The sequence below is a fragment of the Choristoneura fumiferana genome, chromosome 12, assembly GCF_025370935.1.
Source record: "Choristoneura fumiferana chromosome 12, NRCan_CFum_1, whole genome shotgun sequence".
Taxonomy (NCBI): Eukaryota; Metazoa; Arthropoda; class Insecta; order Lepidoptera; family Tortricidae; genus Choristoneura; species Choristoneura fumiferana.
This window is the reverse complement of record NC_133483.1, coordinates 11404102-11429980: the sequence shown is the minus strand read 5'-3', so window position 1 is coordinate 11429980 and position 25879 is coordinate 11404102. Positions and strand designations below refer to the sequence as shown.

General features: G+C 34.9%; 1 protein-coding gene across 1 annotated transcript; it reads left to right on the top strand.

Annotated features, from left to right (window-relative positions):
- Positions 1–13737: 13737 nt before the first annotated feature.
- Positions 13738–25524, top strand: LOC141433339 (endocuticle structural glycoprotein ABD-4-like). The gene is made up of 4 exons (XM_074095329.1): positions 13738–13842; positions 20189–20313; positions 24066–24240; positions 25096–25524. The coding sequence occupies exons 1-4, from the start codon at positions 13840–13842 to the stop codon at positions 25192–25194; spliced, it is 402 nt and encodes a 133-aa protein (XP_073951430.1). The 5' UTR covers positions 13738–13839; the 3' UTR covers positions 25195–25524.
- Positions 25525–25879: the final 355 nt, after the last annotated feature.

The window sequence follows — 25879 nt, the reverse complement described above, 5'->3', positions numbered from 1 at the left end:
GACATTTTTATTTGTTAGAAAGGGACAAAGCATTTGTTAGTTAACATAGGCTTGTTAAGTTTTATGAATAAGGGGGTTAGGGTGTACTTTAACCAAGAATGGTATCCGGGGTCTGATGATGGAGTAGTTTGGCAGGTTTTGCAACTTCAAGACAGAACCTAGTTTATCGCGTTAGGGCGTGCTAGAATGGTCTTAGTGGTATTCTTTTAGCTCGGTTTACCAATAATAATGCATTTTAGTTCTTGAAACTAAATTATTCTTTTTTCGAATAAGCAGAGACGACATGATATATCGGTCTCATAAGATATTAGCAATTTATCAAAGAGTTGTAAGACAGGCCCTTAGTGGTCACCGTAAGCTTAAGTAAGTTTCTTGGTATCGATGCAGAAGGAGGCCGTAATATTGGAATTATCTGGAGGTGTCTAACATGACAGTTCACAGTAGATAGAGAAAATTAGAATTCTGTGAAAGAAATTTCCCTAAGTGCATTCTAAAAGTGGAAGATCTCACGAGCGACAAATCCGAAAATAATATTTGCTTCAACTCATAAACCTAATGTTGCTATTACACTACACGATCGTAAAATTATGCTAATAAGTTTAATAACCATAATAAGGTTAAATAGGCCTAAGAGTTTTATTAAGTTTTATAGTTCTTAAATGGAACCCTATATCAAATAACCAGTTGATGACAATCAATATTCAAATTCGATTAGGTAATAAAACAAATGAGCAATAAAACAACTATAAAACAAAGGTGCTATTCTAAACTGGGGCGCTATCAGATCAAAGTTTCACAAACTCGACATAGACGCATATAAATCGTCCAAGAATGGCAATTTGGATGCTAATAGGACAATATATAACGATAGAAGACGGATCACATAGTCGAATCCGATTGCCCTTGGTTTTTATAGTAGTCGTTCACCGAGCAGAGCCCACGCCTCGATGTTTTCATCTGTCTTATGACGCAATTCCCCACAATTTATATACTCGACTAGTTTCGGAAGATCGATCTTTGTCTAGTGTAGAGTGACCCACCTGAAGAGCCCAATAAATACGGCTTATGTCAAAAAACTTATACGTGCCATTATTGTCGGCGAGGCGATTAGTTTTTAATCATCATCATTCGTCGTTCAAGCTTCATTGTAAGAACGGAGTTAAAAATCATTAGCACGTCTTTTTTGCAGGTAATTAAATAATAGACATTTGGCATTTAAATTGTTATGTCCTCTGAAATTCATTTAATAGGATTTTGATAGATTAATCTGACAAATGAACCACGACTATATGTTTCGCTTGCCCTAGAACTTGGTTTTATCATTCGCTTAAAGTTATCGGTATTATTTTAATACAGATATTTTAAAAATATATGTTTTATCAATTAGATATTCAAGGTGATTTGAATTATAAAAGTTTTAAGTTCAGATAACTTTGTAACATTAATAGAATTTTGATTTGAAATGATGCTTCTGAACCCTACAAGTTGGTACAGAGTGCAAAAGGTAACAAGTAAAACCAGATTTGTTACAAAAAGAAGATTAAAGAGAATAATTTGCGTTGATAAAAATAATTTATTACTACAAGTTTGTTTCAATCAGTCAAATTAGTTGAAATTTAATTCTAAAATATCACGTTTCCTGTCCAATCGTTATTAATTATTAAGGTTTACTGAAATTAAATAAGAATCATTTAAAAGTGTTATTTATTAAATCATTGCAATATTTAATTATAGAGAACGATATCCAGATCATGTATCGGGTGTCCCAAAAAGGACGCAAGATTTAAATTTGCCGCCATTTTTGTACTTTAGTACTGGCAACCCTAAAAAAAAACTGTTTGACAGCTGAATGTTTAGGGTTTGTAAAAATGGCGGGTTTTACAAAAGATCAACGCGTTTTTATTATTGAACAATATTTCAAAAGAAGTTTTGCGTGTACGGTTCGAAAATTCCGTGCGAAATATGGTCGGAATATTGACTTGACTTCATCAACTGTGAGCAGAGTGGTTGCAAAATTCAGGGAGAGTGGATCAGTTCATGATAAATTCATGAGGTCGTCCAAAAACAAGCCGTTCAAATGGCAATGCTTTAAAAGAGGAAATTCGACGCTGCATTGGAGAAATTCAGCCGCATCTATGCAAAATGCTCATAGGAAATTTTGACAAAAGAGTGCGTATGTGCCAGCAAAGCCTAGGAGGACATTTGCCTGACGTATTATTCCACGAATAACCCTATTTTATGTATTTCAAGATTTTATATACAAATATATTATAACGAAAAAAAAAGTGTTTTTCATCAATTTCAAATCTTGCGTCCTTTTTGGGACATCCTTTATTTGAAAAAAGAAGCTGAATCTTAAGTTACCCAAATTTAAACCATATAATTATTTGTTTTCTTATTTATAAAACTAAAACAAATAAAAATAATCAAGAGACAAGTCCCGAAATTCTATGGTTGTAGCAGGTAGTTGTTATCTTCGATTTGTCACGGAACTTAGAAATGGACTCCTAACTAAAAATTCAGATACTTATGTACTTTTTTTTTAATAAAAGTCTCTTCCTGTTCCCTAAGATAAAGCTTTTGCCGATCTAGGCTGATAAAACTGGTTAAGTAATTAAACAATTTACTAGTTTCAACTGTTTAGAGTAGAAGGGTCATATGTCTTATTTAAACTATTTCAACAGGTAAGTGAATACATTGTATGATGGTATAAAATATCGAGAAATTATATTAAAAGTGAGGTAACTAATTAATTCATAGTCATCCATAATTCATTTATTTGCAATAAGTGTTGGTTATAATGGTCTTAAATTTAAAGCAATAAAAATGTTATCACACATAAATCGATAAAGCCTTTGTTAGTATCGCCGAGTGATGTGACAGGCGCGTTCTTCACCTCTCAACCATCCGGGAGTCATCGTTATGCGGTCCGTGATCCTTCGACCTTAGCATTTGCGACGACTCTCGGAACAGCATTTATATTATTGGTACAGTCGCTCCATGATTAATGCGTGGAACTTGCACTTGCCTGACATATGACCGATAACGAAGTGCGTTCCAACCTGTACAGCGCCTGGCAATGTTACCGATTTAGAGTGTTAATGGGATGTTAGTAGTAAGGTATAGTTGAAAATTTATTATATCTTTACTCTTTTCTTTCTTTTCCATTTATTACTTTTTTGCTTAAATCTATGTTTAAATTAATAGAAGTGTAAGTATGTTTAGAACCCCAAAATTGTGGAAGTTTAAAAAAGGCGTGCTTTCAAAATATGTATATGAATATAATTTAATAGTAATTAGTGTACTTAATAAATACCTTACTTTTTTATAATTGTAAGTAACTGAATCGCCTATTTCTCAGGAACTATGAAATACATCCAAAAGACAGTACATAGTATCCAATTCTTAATCTATTTTTATTCCCTTCTCATTGTTTTTGTGGTAGTAAACAATTGCGTACATGTAAGTACACTTTAAAAAATACTTATAAAGCATACCTAAAAAGTGAAGACACCTACTTAAATATGGAGGTCAAAACGAGCTATTTCGCAAAATTGTTAACTGCATGCCAATGCAAGTATGTAATGTGGAAAATAATCTAAACGATGAAGACGACTCAGGAATAATTTACATTAAAATCGACTAAATAGGAAACAAAATAAAATACGGACCTTTAAGATTGTGCCATCTGCATGTGGGCTGAGGAATTTATTCAGAAAAACAATATAGAACCTTAAAATATGGTTAATACCATGCCATTTATTAGTATGAACAACAAACATATAAAATGACGACAAAAGCCGGGCCAAAGGTGCCACTAAAATTGCCAATTTTTGTAAAACATATTTATAAATTGATAAAGGAGTCAGTTACACATCAGGGGACACTTTTAAAATATTCCATTCAAACCTTCCATCAAATTAAAGATGACTGGATCATTGTAAGGGTTTCGTACTCAAGTTCGGTTATTCGGTTATACATAGGGTTGTATCTTTTGAATCATAATAAGAAGAGTCGGCCTGAAATTATCCAGAGTAGCTACGTATTAGTAAATTTACCTACTTAACAATCAACAGTAAAAATAAAACATAGTTAAAAATTAGAACTGTCCCCATAAAGGAATAAAATTTGTTAAGCACTGTGGCACAGTCACCTGCATTAACACCTGCCACAGTGGAACGTGCAAAAATATCTGACACGCCCCAGCCTTAGAAATAGAATCGTATCAGATATTTATACACCCTTTGTTGTGTCAGATATTGGTGCTGGTAACTGTACGGAATCTTTCAGAGGCCAGTCTAACTAGCATTAAATCGTTTTTCGTTATTAACATAAAGAGTTAAACATTAAGATAATTTATTTAAGCTTAATATTAAAGATCACGTATCCGCTAAATCAAGTTAATATGTTACTTTAACACTGCGGGGAGCAGAACTTCTTGTTTTGATATCGGAAAACATGCTAGAATAGACTGATAATGATAGACTCCCCGTCAATACTCTTGTTCGAAATCATTTGGCTCTACACCTTGTACTTGACTTTGTTTGTATTCCAAGAAAAAAAATTGCTAAGCATTTTTCCTAAATGTGTCTTCGATTTTTTTTTTCTGAGTATACCGTATATATAAAGTTTTTTTCTCTGAACAAGCAACTCTAAAAACCCTCACCACTGGAACTATCGTGATTAATTAATAAGTAAAGATGGCGACTTTTTTTCCTCTCCCTTTTTGCTATTATATTTTATTGCCTTAAGTTCAGCCACATCCTTAATTTTAGAAGAAACGAAATTCAATTCTATAAGTTCATATAAAATTAGGTATGTACCTATAATAGCAATTCTTGAAAATTATATTTTGTTGTTAAATTCTTAAATATAATTATACTTTTTTATGACGATCTATTTAAAAGTTAAGACTTATTATTTATTTGTTAGAGTATACTGAGTCCAGGAATCGATGTACAGGTTCAGCAAAATTCAATTCAGGTAGATATTTAATGGTGACGTGTGTAGCGCTATCTTTTGGCGCGAATGGTTGTACTATTTTTAGAAACAAACATTTGCTCAGTGGCTCTATCCGACGCTCTACAAATAACCTTCAGAACCGTTCTAAAGCCTTATCTGATTTTTCTCTTGGTCAAGATGACTCCTACTATATTCTGCATTCCTTAACAATAATCTTGGTATTCCTAGATTTAAATGTGAGCCGAGTTCACGCTCTCGTAACTCGTAAGTGAGCTGGTAAGTGAGCCAATAGTCGGGGACCCGCCCAGGTGACCGATTTTAAAAACCACATCACTCGAAAACATTATTTGAATGTATATTGCTTGCATATATGGCCTCCTCTACAAATGAGACGGCGAATCAAGTTTCAGTGCGTGTTTTCCAATACGCAATGGTGGGTATCATCAAGAAAGTTGAGATTCAAACTACTTATTTGTGATCCTGCTATTAAATAGCTATATAAATACAACTAAGTAATATTTAATATCTGAATCTGGCAATTGAGGTATATTGTGCTGCAGTTCCCACACAGGCCCAGTGTAAACACTAAAATAATAAATACCATGGGGCCATTTGACACCAATATTGACCTAGTCCCAAACAGTGCTAGGCTTGTTTGTTTGACCTTACATAAACTAAACTTTCAAGACTCTAGAACAATCATTCGTATCGTTCATATAAATATCTGCCGCAAACGGGGATTTAACCCGGGACCTCAGCGTCATAGTTCACTAACCACTGAGCTATCCGGCCTTCCAAATCAACAAATTAAGCCGGTTGTTCAAATCGATGCTGGAAATTATCTCCAGCATATGTTGCGTCCGACACCTACTGCCAGAATTGGCTATTAGATTTTTTTTTAATTCGTGTTACTCCTATATTTGTAAATATAACTACGTTGATGGTAATAAGTTTTTCACCTCAGCAGCTCAAACAGGCAGGTTTTGCTATGAAATATCAGTGAGCAAAATTGCATTATCATGTGGTTTTATTTTAACCTTTAAATTAAATGTTCTCGTTGCTCAGGTGAAAAGTTGTATGTGTCACACGAGACCAAAGTTTTTTTGCATGTCGTGTGTTTAAATCCTTCGCTTACTCGGGATTCAACATCAACACTCGCACCAAAAAACGACTTTACTCTCTTGTTGCACAAATAACTATTTTTATTTCATTAATTTTTATTTATATTCAACATAATTTTTTATCAATTTCGAATGATATTTTCGAGTGATCTGACTTTAAAAATCGGTCCCCAGATGACACCGTTGCATCGTTGCATCCGAGGCGCCGCCGCAACGACTACGTGTCAAAGTTCAGTGGTTTTCTTTGAGACACTCCTCAAAGCCAGCTTGTTATTTACGTCGTCTTAATATAATAACAGTCTGTTTAAGCGTAGTTTACATGCTGTGACATGTGTGATGTACAGATTAAACCGCTTACCAAGGTTTACCATCACAACGTTTTTGGAGTAAGTGTCATATTCATTTTCTTTGGCAATTGATGCTTTGTCATTTGTAATTTTTTGTGAAAAACTTTCATAGTAGGGGAGGCGGGTATGCTAAATTTGTAGTTACTAAAGCGTAATGGGGACATTTCGCGCTGTCATCGTTCATCCACCATTACCTCTCATATTTCGTTTTCTAGATTTTTTTTACCGTACAACGGCAAAAACTACTAGACACTGGCAAAATTGTCCTCCGATGGACAGAGCCATATTTTTTTAAAGAAACAATAACAAAGCGTAATGGGGACCTATTTAATTGTGAAGATAAGGTGAAAAATGAAATAAGTTTATGTTAAGTATGCCCTTTTAGTGGGGGGGCGGATGAAACGTTCGAATAATCGCCCTTTTAATTGTGTTTTTTTTTTGCTCTGCCGAATTTTGGCAAATAAATTTATTCTTTCTTTCTTATTGTGAGCAGCTGAGATGTTACATGGCGGCAGCAGATGGTACTAATGTGGAGACATTGAGAGTGAGTAAGAAATAGAAAAATAATTCAACATTTGTACGCTTCAGGCTGGTTTTAGCTACATTTCCTTGAGAAAATCGTCAGATTTACTTTGCCGTAATAATTAAAAGATTTCCTTCAAAATAAAATAAAAACTAATTGCGCTTGAATACATTACAGTGTGCAAGTATCCTTTCTATTGGTTTTCTGACGCCCTTGAGTAAAACGCAAACTCCCCTCTTGGGCTCCCCTACTATCACGGATCTATGTTTTGTTTAATTAAATAAGTAGATAAGGAATACAGCTAGCCATAAATTGAACGTTACTAGTAAAAATATGTTCTGTAGCTAGCATTTAACGTGATTGCTGTCTGTCTATATTTTTTTCTCAGGCACGCATAAAGGTACAACCTTTTTACAACGATTAAAAATATATCTTCCTTTTTTTTATTGGTCTGGATGGAAAACGAGCAAGTGGGTCTCCTGATGGTAAGAGATCACTACCGGCCGTAGGTGTCTATGGGCATAGACACCTGCAACACCAGGGGGATTGCAGATGCGTTGCCAACCTAGAGGCTTAAGATGGGATACCTCAAGTGCCAGTATTTTCACCGGCTGTCTTACTCTCCACGCCGAAACACAACAGTGCAAGCACTGCTGCTTCACGGCAGGATTAGCCAGCAAGATTACTTATTAAAATTATAGTTTACACGCTATCCGGCGGCACAAGGTATCAATAATTTTACCAGTAATTCTGACAAATAATACGACTATTAAATTATTAATGTTTCAACTTAATTTAACTAGCTTCTCAAGAAGCTTGTCCTTAACCACGGATCTTGGCCAGGTGAATGGCGCTGACGCATCTTGAGGTGGTCGTTTCAGCACTGGCCAATAAAAGTAATTGGATTTCTATTATGGATTTATTGAAAAATATATTAACTAAATTTTGTACATACTTTTGTCACCATTGAGGACGTAAGCCAATGTAAGTTGACAGTTACTACTGCTTTAAGAGCACATTTAAAAAGTATTTTTGTTGAACTTACCTACATAACTCTGGCTGTATATTTCATTAATTGGCATTTTTCACATTTTACCAATGTACCCTGATTCAAAAACCATTTGAGGGATAGGGTTTTTGAACACTTTCGTCCTACTCTGATCCAAAAATACTTAAGGGTTACGAAATTATAGCCAAAAATCCCTTTACCTTAAAAGTAAATCCATAAGTATCTAGGTTTGTCTAGCTAGGGTATATTGTCTATGTCTATGGTATGTCACGTTGATATTGATGTCCGTCAGCTGTTACTGTTAAATGGAAATCATTTTTCCGACAATCGACATCGAATCGAATCCTTTTCCCTTTTCCGCGCGTAATTTTTTGATATAAATGTATGTTCCTTCGTGCAATAATAGCACGTCAACAACTACCGGAAAGATAATTGTTCGCATTAGATCAGATTTGCGACAACAGTGATGTCGAGCAATACATATTGAATGCTGTAACTGTAAAGTTTACGCACAGTATTGGTTGTGAAGATAATTTCGATGTAAGTAAATAAAAAAGGCCTCGTGAACATTGGGTCGCAGTGCAGTATATATGAGTCAGCTTTGATATAATTATCACTAATATTTATTTACTTAAAATGAAGTTTCTCTAAGGTTAGGTAACAATTCTTATACTATGATAGTTAACAACTAGCTTCTACTATACTTGGCCCTTCACTTGGTTTCAGCCGCCATAATATAATGCAGTCTACGAGACGTTGTAACTGGTATTTTTAAAAATTAAATTATATTTAACTAAGCAATTATATGCCAAGATATTCAGATTATTATCTTGAAATTATCTATATTTGAAGAAAACAATATAAAAAAGAGCAGTAAAAAAAGTGAACAATGCCAATTGTGTGATCTTCACTTGGCAAAGCAATAGCGCCAGTGCTTAGATTTTTTTTACATCAAATTGATCTATTTAACATTAAGAGATAAGAAGTCGGTACTCTTGCACTCCAATTTGATATCATGTTAATACCATATTAATATTATCCATAGTACCTTACCAGCCAGTATTATAATTAACAAAGTGACACCTTTACTCGTATCAATACTGACGAGCAGAAATAATGGAATTCTGCCCAAAATTGTAAGCAACGTGAACCTTTTATTTTGATTTTAGTGTCATCATCATCATCATGTCAGCCAAAAGACGTCCACTGCTGGAGGCCTATCCTCGCCCAAGGCTCTACACTCAAACCAATTTTCTTAGCGTAATACCTATACTCTAAATAATACGTATCTTACGTGTTTCCACTTTTACTTATTTTTCTTTATCAGACATAATCTGCTCTTATTTTTTTGTAGATTACAGTTTACAGTTAATACAAAAAATGGTTACGTTACATTTATCGTCCAATAATACTAAGTAATCGGTATAAAAAGTAGAGTCGAAACAACATTTGTGATTGCATGCGGTATAACTGGGTAATTTTTTTACGCTAAGTTTAATGAGTAATTGCCGTATTTGATTATTACATTTTTTCGTTCCTTATAACAATCACTTACATTGCAAACAAACTCAACATGCACTAATATAATTCATAAGAACGGGTGCGCCAAAGTTGGCATAATTTTTCAACCCCGATTATTGGAACTCCGAAAATGTTTGTCATACAATTTTCTGTCATAATACTCACTATTAATACTTAGTCACTATTACTACCGATCATAACTCCGAAACATTTAAAACCATAATGGCAGTTGTCATAAATATCTCTTGTACTCCTTTTTTTTGTCATACTTTTTTTAAGCATATTGTTTTGTACTCATAAAACTCCATTATCATATTTTTTTAAAGCAGACTTATTTGTAGCTATAAACTTCACTGTCATACAGTTTATGGCCTGCGTTGCTTTTGTAGAGTGAAAAAAATGTGATAAAATAAGTATTTCGATGACAACGCCATCAATGGGCGAAGCAATCACCATCTGTTGGATGTTATTACTGCAGACATTATTTAACCACAATAGATGTAAGTAACAAAGAAAAAACAATTCGTCAGCAAATCAATTTTATATGAATTTTACCCTCAATCGTCTTATAAGTTTTAGTAGATGTCAGAAATGTAGGTTAGGTTAAGTTAAAACTGCAACCCCCTCAAAACCATACTGCTACCAGTAAAGTAGGTTAGGTTAGGTTAGAACTGCAACCCCTACAGAACCAAACTACTGCCATTAATAAAGGTTAGGTTAGAACTGCGACCACTACAGAACCATAATGCGACCAGTAAAGTAGGATAATCACAATTTAAGTAAATAATCTCATCAATATCATCATCTGGGCCTATTTATATTCGTTTATTTCTCCTCCATATTGATAATAATATATAAAAACTTTCACTCCAGTTCCAACATCGCATTAACGTTAAATTAACGTAAAAAAACTGTATCGATGTTTAAATGTTATGATTAACAAGTTTATTGAAATTGATGATTATGAATGAAAGAAATATGAAAACCAGCATTATGAGTACAAACATATCTTAGTGACAACGTTATGAATTACGATATTCTGATAAGTGACCATTATGACCTCAGTTGGTAGTAGTACAAATTTATGACAAATAAAATTATGAAATAAAAAATTCGGAATTCTGGCCATAAATCGGTAGTAGGAAAAAAAATCGAAGGATCGATTTTATGCGAGTCAATATGGACCCAACGTGGAGGAGTAACAAACATTTTATATTACACACATTATATTCCTAAATTTTAACAAAATTTATAATATAAGTGATGAGGAATTTAGGATCAAAATAACATTTAACAGAAGTTATTACGTTGCATTTTTGTTAGTTTTTCTCGATTATTTTATAAAATTGAATGAAAATTTAAAATGTCGTCTGATGGAAAACTTCTTAATATATAAGTTAATGTGTCTACTCCAGTAATTATTCGTTATAGACTTTTATTTTCTTTAATAACCGTTCATAAACATAAATTCGTTTTTAAAGACTATAAAAGTATCACGAATTATTATTGGAGTAGAACCAAAATTTACTATACTTATTTAAAAATAAACAAAATTTGTCACTTCTCAACAATGACACTGGAAGCAATTTAAAACAAAAAATGACTACAGAAAATATTTCACATCCGAGTCATCTTGTTACGAGTGACAGACGGAATTCGCAAAATAGGTGTGCCTGTTTATAGCTAGGCCGTAAAGAGGCTTTTAGTTGAAAATACCACAGTTTTAATCACATGACCTATTTTGGAATACACCTGCGTTTTCGTCTTATATCTCATTTTGTACATAATTTTGTTCTCAAACCAACCTAAATAACTATTGTTTTGCGTAATCTTTATACCAGCACATAAAATGCAGATGAATCGAAGTATCGGTTGCTTATGTTATGTTATATTACTTATGGTATTACTCATTTTCACTAAAGTTCGAAGAGGCACTAAGATTGCCAAAATTTTACCGTGATTAATTTAACCTATCCTAATATTGTGAGGTAATCTACACAGATCTTCGAAACGCGGCAAAATATAAGTCATATGGAACTAAATATTTAAGTCATACTACGTATACTAGACGGTAAAAAAATATATAATAAAACTCTCATACATACAAGAATTATGATCATTTTCCATTTTTGAAGATGTCTCTAAACTGTCAATTTACTCGTAAATATATATGCATGAAATTGGCACTTACGTGACTGAGCATAAACTATTTCTATTTATGTGCAAGGGGCATAAAAATAGTTCTCGTGTATTTGTGAATTTACGGGATGCTAGATTAGGCACAAAATCATGACTGATATGGCCGTTACGAGTACTGTGTGAAACCGTTCTACACAAAAGGCTTTTTTTAATCAGCAATGAGATTAGCCTCGCAGAGTATTCTCAACGATGCCCGTGCCTTTGTACTTTAAAACAACAATAGTTTTATTGTTCCTATTTAACTAGCTCGAGTATAAAGGTTTAACATTAAAGGATGCTTAACATTAACGTGATAAAAGCATTTCGCTAGGTGACTGATAAACTTCTTCAAAGTTCTTCTCTTCTATATCGCTAAACTCTTGACAGAGTGGACTTGGTCGTAAGGTTAATGATGAGTAGTAACTTCATGACGACGTTCTTGAGAAAGCCTTGCCTTCCACACCGCACCACCCCGAAATTCGAAAATCGAAGTTCTTATCATACCGCCCCTGTCGCTCTCGTATTAAATAGTGTCAGAGGGACGGAACGACAAGAATTTCGATTTTTGAATTTCAGAGTACTGGAGTCCAGAGTTTTTAATTAGTTTCTAATAGAGAGCTGCTGCTTACTCTCACTTCAAATGAATTAGACTTAAATGGGAGTTGGCTTAATTTCAATTCCCTTGTATTCCTAAGAATAATATCGACTAAAACTAAAAAACATTGAAAAAGATTGAGAAACTTTGTGCCGAAAGAAGCGGCCTTAGCTAATCAGCGTATGAACCCGTCGACATCATTCGGTAGTGAGCGCCACCATCTGTCTATGGACACCTGCTGGTTTTCTTTGCCTATCTCATGAAAAAGTTCAGAGTATAAGAAAAAAGTTTTACGATAATCCTGTTTATGTTGCTAAAAGAGTACCTACTGATGGTAGGTGATTGCGGTGTCTTTGTCAGTCATTTTGAGACACGCGTTTATTTACAAATTTAGACTATAGAGATTCTCATACATATGTTAATAGCAAATCCCGGAATTAATCGCGGTAATTTAATGCCAAAATGACCACGATATTTCGACCGCATAGCAGCGGCCGCGGTCACAACTAAAACCTAAATATTCTAAAACTGACCCGTCTGTAAAAACTGACAGCCTAACTTTGAAGTAAATTTTGTTTGTATCAGAGTAATTACAATATCTACGAGATTTATTCGGTGTTTTACGACCCTCACTGGTTATTCTATTGTACCATGAACAAGCTAATGTTGCAACAGGGGCCGTACTTGGCAAGAAATTCTATGAATGCATCGCGATTGTTGCTGGATCGTAAATTCCTTATGATTTCAAACGTCATTCTTTTGTTTTCGAATGTATTGCCGAATAGCTCACGCTATACGTTAGTTAATCCAGTCTTAGTTCAAGAGTGGTGCAATACTATTTTTTTTATCGAGGGACTAAAACAAGCCAATACATACCCGAGGTGGTTAGCCACCCGAGCTTTAGCGAGGGTGTCTATTTATCCGAGGGTTTATATTGACTTTTAGTTTCGAGGTGAAAAGTATATTTTTTACTTCGATTGCGAGAAAAAAATAGTCACTTTTGCTCGTTGCTCGACATCATAATTTTCACTATCACTTGACGAAATTGTGAGAATATAATCAATTTATTTTAATCGTTTATGATTTACTCTCTACAACAATTTCAAAGTTTTCGCGGTAAGTATTTCTTTTCCAACTAGACACAAATATAACAAAAAAGAATATAAGAAATGATTATGCATTAACAACATCTTCGACTGGAGTGGTTACTTCTGCATTTGAGGTTAATTCGTGAAAGTTTTTCTCACAACCTATATAGTTAGTGGTTAATTTTTCAAGTATTACAGCTGTAATGATATAAAAGAAAAACTTACCTATATAAAACACCAGTGCAGTTAAGGTAAAATAAGTTGCTGCTGCAAAAGTAACGAAGTCTCGGCTGCAAAATATTTATTATTCTCAACGTTGCAAATGCGGCCCTGCGCAATGCACTCGGTGCAGGCTCCCCGTGCATTGGCTAGACAAACCCGCGTCTCTATAAAAGGGACCTGTGATTACCGCGCCAAGTACAATCTGGCGCCGGCGACGCCGACCGATCATATGGGACATTCTTGCGCACCCTGAAAATATACGTGTACGTCAAAATGGTAAGTTTTGAGAGCTTTAACTATTCTTAGGTAGTTCACTATTCGAATAATACAGTTGAACTACTTTTTATTGAAAGACAATTTAAAAATAAAAAGATTTAGTCTCAGATTTTAAGAAAAGTTTTATTCTAACTAATAAGTATAGACGATATTCAAAAGCTTACTACGTGTGAAAACAAAACATATATTTTTTAATAACTTTCTAAAAACAAATCTTCTCATATTATGTATTAATTATCGGTAAGCCGTGGTGGCCGAGTGGTTTGACCTATGGCCTCTCAAGCAGAGGATCGTGGGTTCAAACCCCGGCTCGCACCTCAGAGTTTTTCGAAATTCACGTGCGGAATTACATTTGAAATTTACCACGAGGTTTACGGTGAAGGAAAACATCGTGAGGAAACCTGTACAAAAAACCTGCGAAGCAATTCAACGGTGTGCGTGAACTTCCCAATCCGCACTGGGCCCGCGTGGGAACTACTGCCCAAGCCTGATCTGCTCTCATTCTGAGAGGAGGCCTGTGCCCTGCAGTGGGACGTATATAGGCTGAGATGATGATGTATTAATTCGGGTGAAAATTCGGTTGAGTTTTTTTTAAACAAATCATAAAGTATAAGGCAGCAAGTGGTTCGGTTAGTTTAACAGAACATCCATGTAAGTAAATATTTTTTGGCACTTTTTAATTGTGTTTAACAAATACTTCCATACAGTGACCGATGTTCAAAGTATACCCCGTATAGGCGTAACTACAATTTCAGTCGAAAATTATGATGAGAAACTTTTACAGGAACATTCAGTAAAACTAACCCAATAACCTACAGAAATATTTCGGAAGAATTTATTTCAAGGTTCTGTACCCAAAGTCTCCATAATGGAAATCTATTGCTGTCACATACAAGTCAATTTGTCTGTCACACAGGATTTACAGTCAAAAGGTTGGAGCTCTAGTCGTCAAATTTAGCATCTTGTTGACCCAAGGCCATACAAATTGTCTTTACTTTCCCTCTCGAAAGGGGTAAGGTATCGAGTAGAGCAAGCATAGATCAGCAGAGAAGCAGCAAGAATACTACTGTAGAAAAAGAAGAGCTGCTTATTTCTGTCGGTAGAAGTCATCAAAACCTGTGGGTACAGTTACCAGCATTAATATCTGCCACAGTGGAGCGAGCAAAAATATCCAACACGTCCTTCCGGCCCTAGAAATAGAGTCGTATCAGATATTTATGCACGCTTGTTGCGTCAGATATTGGTGCTGGTGACTACCATTTTTGGCTTCGCTTCACCTTTTACGATAGGGACTGCTAAGGAAAGGTTAAGTACAGTTTAGGACTACTCAAGGCCAGCATTAATAGGCCTGAATCAGTGAGATACATCTTCAGCGTTATCTAGATTTACTATTACGTGAAATAGAGGTCAAACGTTGGTCTATTTTAAGTGAAAAAAATAATAAATTGGTATGTTAGGCACAAAAGAAATTAACAAAAATCTCTGATTTTCATTTAGTATTCTTTTTTGTTAAGCGCAATAAAAATTTGAAGAGTTTCATTGTAATTTTTAGATTGGTACAGAACACACAGTGCGCGAGCGCGAGTGCAACTATCGCTTGGTTGTTTTTATTTCTCTGAAAACTTAGTGTTGACGGAAGCAGTGAGTACCTAGTGAGTTCATGGTATGCACAGAAAGATAACGTCAATTGTGCAAGCCATCAAATGGACAATCTCAGGACGCTTAATATACTGAGCGGCAAAAAATCTGGCCTCAAATATATGCAATAATAGGTAATTTTGTATGTGGAGTAGGCCAAATTTTGTGCCGCTGAGTATATTATGCTTTTGGTAAGAAAATAGTTCTAACAATCACCTAAGGTTCAGGCCACCTGTCAATAAAAATGGTCGGAATTGATATGACGCTGTTTAATCAACTAGGCAGATGTGTTGACATCTAGTTGACAGAGACTGTTTGACATAAGGTGTCGAAGAGGCTGTCTTGTCGATAGTATAGGCAGAGCTGTTCGCATGCCTGTTTAGGATAGGTACCTAACAATTTTTCTCTTTTCTGGCGTAATTAAAAACCCAATTTTAATAGGTATTTCCAAAATTTGGGGTAGGCCCAAATCTAATCTCCTTAAACGAGCAAATTCATATAGAAGTAGATTTTATTTGTGGGATCTCGGAAACCGCTTCGATTTCGATGAAATTTGTCGGTCGAAGAATCGATCTAGCTTGGTTTTATCTCTGAGAAAACGCGTGATCTTGAGTTTTAGCCCGAGCAAAGCTAGGCCACCCAGGTAGTTACTAACATTTTAATTATGAAAAATCATTTAAACCGGCAAAAAATAATATATTGCAAAAATCCGGTAGAAAACAACAACAGTTTGTAAGAACCATTTGTCTGTTTTGCATCCTCCTGATATTGTTGTACAACTTGACTAACCTGTAGTCAAATTATGAGCATTTACTTTATTGATTTATGCATTCAAAACTTATCAAAAAAACGGCAAGTCCATGGAAAATCAACCAATATCGACAACCAAAATAGACGTCAAACCATATTATTATTCCTGCCCTTTTATTCAATAGTCAAATGCTTCGTTAGTAATTTAGTAAATAATTCACCGAACCGTTCACCAATTACGAGATGATAGTCATAAATACTGCCCGCATCCTTATTACGTAGTCCAGGTTTATAGGATACTTTAGCACTTTACTTTCTTGGAAGAATAAAAAATTGGTAATCTCTCTGTTTCGTGGCAATTCAAAAAATCCTTTCTGCTGCAAATGTCTGCCAAATTTCAAGACTTCTACCTCTACTGGCTTAGACTGAGCATTGTCTGTACAGTTAGGTGCAAAGATATCGGCGGCGTATACATATTATTATGTATGACACGACCTTAATGTTAAGTGCATAAAGTCATGTAATACATATGTTTTACTTAAACAATGAATTTATTAACAATTAAGAATTAATAGATGATGTATTAGATAAAAAAACTATACAAGACTTAAAAAACTTACATAAAATACATATTTTTGTAACTTTGGCCGTGTCGATATCTTTGCACTTGACTTCAATCAGTACGTCACGCTTACCGACCTTTTAAAGGTATGTTATAGAAAAATTATTTAGCTATTCTACATAGTCACTTGTTGCCTTCGCGAGGGCTACGATCTCGAAACTTCAATTTAAACTTCCTTTACACCACATAGTTACTTATGCATTTAATTATAAACATCACAAAACAAGATCAAGCAGCGCAACATAAGTACATCTCTACTATAAATAGTAGTGATACATCAGAAGGTAAAGTGCATGACATTTGGCATACAAGAAATCAATATAGAAACATCTAGCTTGTTTGCGAGGATGTGCCCATAGCCGGTGCATAGGGCGTCCGTCGCGTTCTTATGCAACGAGAGCCCTCGTGCACTCTCCCACAATACCTAACCTTTGAGATGCTATTTAAGTTAACGCTAGCGACAAGCGTGCCGTCAAATTATTTTTTATTGCCATTTGCCTTTTCATTCAACAAACGCTTGTACCGAGTTCAATAAAATTGTAGGTGCGTGTTTATGGTTTCGTATTTGGTATCATGTAAAATTGAAATTATACACTTTGTATGACACATGCGCTACTTTTTAAATAAATTGTGGATACAAAAGGGGCTATTTTTGCCGCTATGGGTTTGATATATTTTATTAATGAAAAATATTTTTTAATAGTCATTTCCAGCTACATTTTCTTTTAATTATTAGTCTGAAACTTACCTATTCCATTTTTTCTTGCGTTAAACAAGGTAGCATTAGGTATTTCAGGACGGTCTATGTTTTATTCAAAGGCCAATGTAGTTTCGCAAGATACATCAGTTTTATGTGTTACTAAACGATGCCACGGGCTAGGCGAGGCATAGGTCATAAAAATGATTAGTCATACTCATAAAATAGAGGAATAGACGTTTTCTTGTAAATTATTCGACTTTAAATGCCAAAACGATTGAATAAATGTCACACAATGCTAATTCGTCTCTGGATGGTGACTGCGTGCGGCGTGCGCGCAGGAATTAGGTTCACGTCTTTGTCTCTGCGAAAACCTAGAACATTGTTAGGCGCAACTTAAATTCTGCGACATGTCAGTTCCCACCACTCAATACACTTGCAAAATAACTCGTTATCATACATCTGCATATGCACACAAAATTTACTAAGTGTACTATTTGGTTTTGTCAATAGTTTGCATACGGCAAGTTTTGTTCTAAGTTAATACAAATTGCAAGGCAAGCCTAACAGCATTCGGTTATCTGTAACTCATTTGTATTCGTTCTACTTTAAATAATTTCCCATAAATATAGATACATGCAGGTAAATTTCACGCTACTGTCATTGTCAGTGGCCTATTGGTCTAATAGTCTTGTAACATTGGATGAATCCTTTCCACAGATTCATAATTGAAGTATACTAAATACTTACGCAATTATGATGAAATCTAAGAGAGCCAACTCTATACATTTTTAATACATCACCAGCATCGAAAATAATTATTTAGGTAGATTATACCAACCACGTGTATTTAAATTATATACCTAGCAACAAATGTAGAGTCGCAAAATTCACCATTTTCTTCTTTCCCGTATTTCCCTTATTTATATTTTTTGTTTTCCTTCTAATGTCGTGTCCATGTAAGAGCTATTGTAGTGTCAATACAATAAATTGTAACACAGAAACAAACCCACGACTAATACAACTATGCCCTATGTATCGAAGCATTGGAAGGTCGCGATGACTTTATGTAATTCCATATCTAAGGGTACAGGCTATGAAGCGTGGTTACCTTCGTAACTCTAGCCACTTACTAAAAGCTATATTATTATATGTTGAGTATCAATAAACCTTTAGTCACTAAGGCAATTGCTTATGTAAATTGCAAAATAATTTAAAGACGCCTGACCTTCAGTGATGAGTAATTTTCATTATTCTTGACCAAAATGAATTTGCATTATTATCTAAATCAAAACATAAATACTACTAGCCGTTGCCCGCGACTCTGTCCGCGTAGAAGTATGAAAAATAGTTTACGTCCTATTCTCAGACCTTCCAAATATACTTACACAAAACAAATTATAAAAATCGGTCAAGCCGTTTCGGAGGAGTTTGGTCACAAACATTGTGATACAAGAATTTTATATATTAAAAAAGTACTCACAATCACCAAGCGTCCCAATAATCTTTAATGTCCTAAAGCATTATTTTACCAAAAGGTAAACGTAAATTTAAAAAAAAACAGCAGGTAGACATGCTTTACTGACTTTATTGCTTACCTGACGCTAAACCAAAATAAACCTTTTTATTTCTTCATTGTCAAAAAAATATGGTTAAGAACAGGTTCTACTACAATGCGAACGCCACAAATTTATAGCCTGTGGCGAAACAATTGAACGACGTAACTCTAATGGCCCTTATTTGACGTGAAGCATTCGCGTGCTTGTCACGAGGTCGTGTGCCAAAACTGGCGGCTAAAACAACTAATTGTATTTGTTTTGTGTACAATTAGCAGGTGGACATTACCTACGTGTTTGTTGACTGTCGCGTGTACCTGGCCTAAAAACTTGCTGCCTAGCATGTTAAGCTGCTAAAAATTTTCTAGTCACTCAAAGACCTTGGCAAACTTTTAATTTCAATGCACTTAAGTAACGAAAGAAAAATAAATATATGTTAATTACGCGCTATAAGGTACTTTTTAAAATTATAATATGGAATTAAAGTATAATCAAATTATATCAAAGTATATCAAGAGCCTTAGTTTTGGTTCTGGTTTATGTGCTACTTAAAATTATTGCTGTAATATATTTTGTAGGCGTTAAGATACTCAAACTTCACCGCTCATTCCGCTAGTTAATAAGCATTTAGTAAGATATCTGTTCTAGATTTTAACGCGTTTGATCTTCGAAATTATTTTTATACTGATTTTGGGTGAATATTCGGCCAATTGATTGATACTGGTGTTACTTCGCGGAGGTTTTAATATCAATAAAGTTCACTACTTTTATTTTGTTTCTGCGCTACAAACTAGCATCATCTCTTTTAATAATCTTTGCTAAAACTTTCAAGCTTAAATTACTCAACCGATCGTGGTGATATATTGGGCCGACGGGGACGTCACTTAATTTGCTCTAAATTAGCACTTGAAAGTTTTAAATTTGAAAACATATTCTTAAATCGAAAAATGATCGTAAAAAAACTATAAGGGCTCCTTGTTAGGACCCTAATATAACCTTTAAAATGCTAGATATTGAAACCTTAATAATACTGTCCTGAGTCTATAGGATTTTACTAATTAAATGTAAAAATAATATTTTCAGATGGTGATAGTTTTACTTAGCCTCGTGGCGCTGGCAGCGTCGGCACCCCAGAAGCCTGCGGACCAGGCCGTTGCAATCATCAAGCAGGACTTCGACCAGCAAGTTGACGGCTCTTATCGCTACAGGTACTTAAGTAACTATTTAGAAAACAGTGCCTGTTTACGATGATTACTCTTTTCTGTACTGTAAATATTTAATAACACAGAAGAATTTACACAAAAATATTACATTAAATAAGAAAGAAGAAATTAAATAACCAAATAAAACTATAATAAATTAAATCTAGAAATTGCATTGCATTGTGCCCAAAAAGGCTGGGAGCGTTCCTCGTTGAATAGCGCTGCAGCAATGCAAATTATTTGAGAGATAGCTGCCGGCCCTTTGGCCTCCAGTTGTGCCAACCATGCGCTTTTGAAAATCTTTTAAGATATAAATTATTATTAATTACTTACATTAATTATCGTTAATATTTATTCCAATACAACGAAATAACGTAGTAACCAACGTCAATTACCTATTATAATTTGTAAATTGTTCACAATCATTTGTAATGCTGAGCTTGAGCCTATTGCCACAATGTTCATTGTATTTTTTTTAATGTGGCAATAAATGTCTTAACCGAATTCGTATACACAGGATGTTTGGCAGTCGGATGTAGGGGTTTTAAGGGATTATAGTTACGGTCATTCTGAAAAATATTGACCACATTTACTATTATGCTAAGTTTCACGGTTTTTGAGATATTGTATTTTTTTTAAAACCACTCCGTTTGCCAGTTTTTTTTTATTTAACTCTCTGTACAGCCTGTATTGTGTGTACAGTTAATTTTTAATGTTTTGCCTTTGTAATACCTTGTTTCTACAAAATAAACTCAAATAATTACCCACTACTGCTAGACTGATCAAAAAAACGTCTTTTAGGCATGACGATAAAAAAAACTCAGATAATTTTGTAAATTTGCGTGGCTGCAACAAAAAAGTAACAGCTTTCTAATAATGTGCCATTTGAAAAAAAACTCTGTATTTCATGGATATATCCAATAAGAGAGGCCTCGTTTCCATACAGTGCATACAAAAAACTTACTTTGCATAATAGTAAATGTGGTCAAAAATATTGAGAATGACCCTACCTATCATCCCTTAAAACCCCTACACCCGACTACCCTGACCAAACACCCTGTATAATAGAGTCGTAATAGTTTTTAATGCAACAGTTGTATAACAGGATTCAAGGTGAGTCATCGTTAGAAAAAGACACCACCCACGAGCGTTTTTTGACTTACTTATACAACGTTGCATACAATACTTTTTCTTCGACTGGGTACTTATTAATTACCAAACAAAATAAGAGAAATAGTAAACTTTAAACGTATATTCATACTTTAGTCAAAAGTATGGCAAACGCAAAGACAACGTAAACAACAATAAACAAGTGAGAAATATGAAAATGTAAAAAGTTGTCTAAGTTAAATTTTGTTTTTGATTAACGTTTAATAGCCTGTGACGATGTTAAAAATACGCGTTACTTATGTTGGCAGGCTATGGATTATGTTCGGAAAGTTTTTATTCTGTATAAAAACCATATAAAATATTTAACTTGCTGCACCTTAGTCTGTCCGAACGTAATAATTAGGAAAAAAAAGTAAGTAGTTGCAGTATCGTTATATCAACATTACGATACAGTGCTGTTATGAGGAATAGACAATATAGACTTTTCCAGAATCTTGTTATGTATGCTGTTATATTACTGTTCGTGATTAAGTAAATCACTGATTCAGGAGTAGAAAAAATACATAATGAGTCCGTTAGTTAGACTATCTAAAACTATTGGATTGGCCCTACCCAATTATTAGTACCGTCGTTTTTAACTAAAATAAAAAACGCCCCAGAAAAATCGTCGAAAAAAAAACGCCGCCGTAAAAGACAACTAAAAAGTAAAAAAAAAATATGCACTACCTAGCTGTTGCCCGCGACTTCATTTGCGAAGTATTCGTTTATCCCTATCCCGCGGGCACTATGCTGATTTCCCGCAAAATTAGCCTAAGTTAATTGAGTATAAGTACCTAGTAATACTTTTTTTATCTAAGCGTCGTCGATGTCGGGGACCGCTAATGTTAATATTTAAAAAAATACAACATTAGGTATGTACTTTAGTTTCCTATTAACCTTAGCAGTCCCCCGACACCGACGACGGTTAGATAAAAAAAATATTACTAGGTACTTATACTAAATTAACTTGGGCTAATTTTGCGGGAAATCAGCCTAGTCCCCGCGGGATACGGATAAACGAATTCTTTGCAAATGAAGTCGCGGGCAACAGCTAGGTAGTGCATAATTATTTTTTACTTTTGTTCTTTTTTGGCGGCGTTTTTTGTCGGCGTTTTTTTTCGGGCGTTTTTTTATTTTTGCGGGCTTTTTTTGGTATCGGGGTTTTTTTAAATTTTTTATTTAAGTTTTTTGTTTCATGTTTTTTAAACTGGTATATTATTTTTTTAAGTGTACTAGTGTGTTGGATATCCTGGCTGCAGCATCAGCTCATCGTGCTGTCACGACTTTAGATATTTCAAAAGCACGAAGATAGAGATATAGTAGCACTCTACTGGTTTTCCATCGAATATTACCGGAAAAGTTCGCATTTATCATGCTCTCTAAATTAGCTTCATTACCTGCCCATTGTACATCCGTTTTGAGATTTGACACTAAGTAATAAAGCTCTGTATTAAGGGATATGAAATTCTCACTCATTTAATCCTCTTCTTAGTCGGACACTCTTGTCAGAGTGGTCGCGGTTGCGCAGACGAGGTACACGGAGAGATGTTCGGTGGGTCGTAGACTTTTTCGAGGACAGCCCTCTTAGCAATGTGCTTCCACTTCTGCCGGTTAGAGGCGTTGCGAGTAAACTGGACTATGGATGGACTCAGTAGCTTTTTTAATCAACTCATTAACTAACGTAACGTAACACATTTAATACAATAATTTTATTTATTGACACTTCAGGTGCCGTCGTATTCTGATTGAGATCCGACTTTTCCCGATCAAAATACATTAGGTATGCACTAAATATATCTGTACACTAACTGCTATTAGGAAGCTAAGGAATGCTAGGCTTTGAGCTAGGAATTTCCGTTAGTCACCGAAATGTCAAGTGTCTGTTGTGTACCTACTTGTACATACATATTACTATGACGCATACATAAACTAAGTACCAGTTTGAGTTTTGTAATTGAGAAATCACGCATCGTCTCGTCCGCTGAACAGTCACAGCGAAAATTGTCTGAATTATTCATATTTGAAGAATTATTCGGCAGCCCATAAATTATTTGTGGACAGTATTCACTTCCTTGACCTAAATAATTTGAGCTCATTATAATCAAGTGTGCTATGAATACAAAGGTCATATTCGACTTCTGCGGTCAAGTTCAACGGGGATGGCTAAATTTATTCCAATGACTGGAAATATTAGACGTTTATAACGTAACGTCTCATCTTCTTAGGCCGCTCGCCCACTGCGACTTTTTGTAGCGATACAGTCGCGATGCGGTCGCTAGCTGTGTACCCTCGCCCACATAACCACGATTCAGTCGCGATGTAAATGCGTCTTCACCCTCCCTCACTTCACACCCTCCCCACGATGTCGTCCGAAACCGTCGCGTGTTTGCATCGATACAGTCGCGATGCTGTAGCGCGTTAGTAGCGCGTTGGCATCGCTTCTGTAGCGCGTTGCCTTGCCAATGCGACTAACGCGCGTTAGTAGTGATGCTGTCGAGCATTTAATTTTACAAAACGCGCGACAGCATCGCTACAAAAAGTCGCCGTGGGCGAGGGCCCTTAACCTTTCGTATGATTTTCAACTAAATACATTTCTGTATATTTTCCAGTTATGAGACCGAGAATGGCATCAAAGCTGAAGAGACGGGTTCGCTGAAAAAAGCCAGCGGGCCTGATAGTAGTGACGTTATCATTGCCCAGGGAGCCTTCAGCTACACCGCACCTGATGGAACTGTCATCAACCTCAACTACGTTGCTGATGACGAGAATGGTTTTAAACCTGAGGTAATGAAGTCCGTTCTACTAATATTACAAATACTTAAGTATTAAGAAGTATGACAATTTTACTTCACAATAAATATAGCAATGAGTAATTTAAGTCTCATTTTACGGAATGTAATTGTAATGAAATGTCTTTTACAATACCTGTTATTTTTGCTAGTCTGTGTATTTTGTCCCTGTTAAAACTGTTTCCATTTTATTTAAGTACATGAAGCAGCAGTTAAACTTATTGCTATTTCCTGATGGCTATTTCCAATGTTATAACTAATAGACCAGCATTTTATTTGTGGATTAGCCAATTGAGTGTTTTCCTTTCGCCAGTGCATTGCAGTTCATAGAAGAGTGACAGATATTTATTCTATCAGTGACTGGGTTTGGCCCAATTTAGTATTTTAAGGAAAACGAAAAAACGATTGACAATGATTGAACTCATAGCACTAACCAAATATTACAGTGAACTTACGCGTACACGCGTACACTTTATGTCGCAGCGATGTCAAAATTTTACGACTACAGGGAATATTGTTGCTTTTTTATTTATTCACTTGTTTGATTAAGTCAAATATGGCGTCAACCAGTATGTCATATTGTATTTGTGTATTAAGCCACATCCAGTGTAAGGAATGCAAATAATTATTTTCGAGATGTCGTGGTAAACAAATACTTATGGATGGGAAGTTTCGGTTATTCATTTGTATTTGATAGTTCCTCGCTAGTCCGCCAACCCAGTGCACTTCACAGTTGCTAAATTCTGCCAACCACAAGAACAAATATATTTATAGGTCGTATTACATTCAAGTAGCTACATAACTATTCTTTCGTAGTGTTTTTTTACCAATTTTTTTGTTAATGTTTCAGGGAGCTCATCTACCCACCCCGCCCCCGATTCCTCCCGCAATTCAGAAGGCACTTGACTACTTGGCGACGCTCCCACCACCACCTCCCTCCAGAAATTAACCACCACCATGCCATACAGCGACTGAAGCTCAGAAAACTCCGAAACACTACGGCCTAGCTCAATGACCGAAAGCTTTCACCGTTTTGTAAACAGCAAAAATTTAATGAAATTCAAATAAAGTGCAACTATTTAGTTCATAATCCTAGACAATGGCTGTTTTTTCAAAGCGGTATTAATCTAATGTATATTCAAGCAGCAATGAAACCTAATAAAAAAAATGACTGATCTGTGATAAATGAAGATTGCTCGAATGGGAATGTTCTTTTGTATATGTTTTTTATTTATGTAATTAAAGCAAAGTCAGTGCCAAAGATGCATTGCTATAAATATCGTTGGTTTTTCAATTGCCATAAATTGATTCAAAGGGATATTACTTATTGTGTCAAAGTATACATGGAATTATATGTTACATAGGAAGTTGGTTAAAATATTGTTTACAATACAATATACAGATACATGAAGTTATGTTTACAGCGGCACTTGATCATTCAATCAAAGTTTTATTAATAAATTAAAGCATCTAAGAGAAAAAAAAAGTTAAATACTGAATGTCAATTTCAATAAAAAACATATAAATAATTAAACAGGTAGTTCTAATATGTCTTATCTAGTGCATTTGCAAAATATTCATCAATTGTATAATAAGGTTTACCTAAAAAATATTGCTTCAGCTTTCTGTCAAAT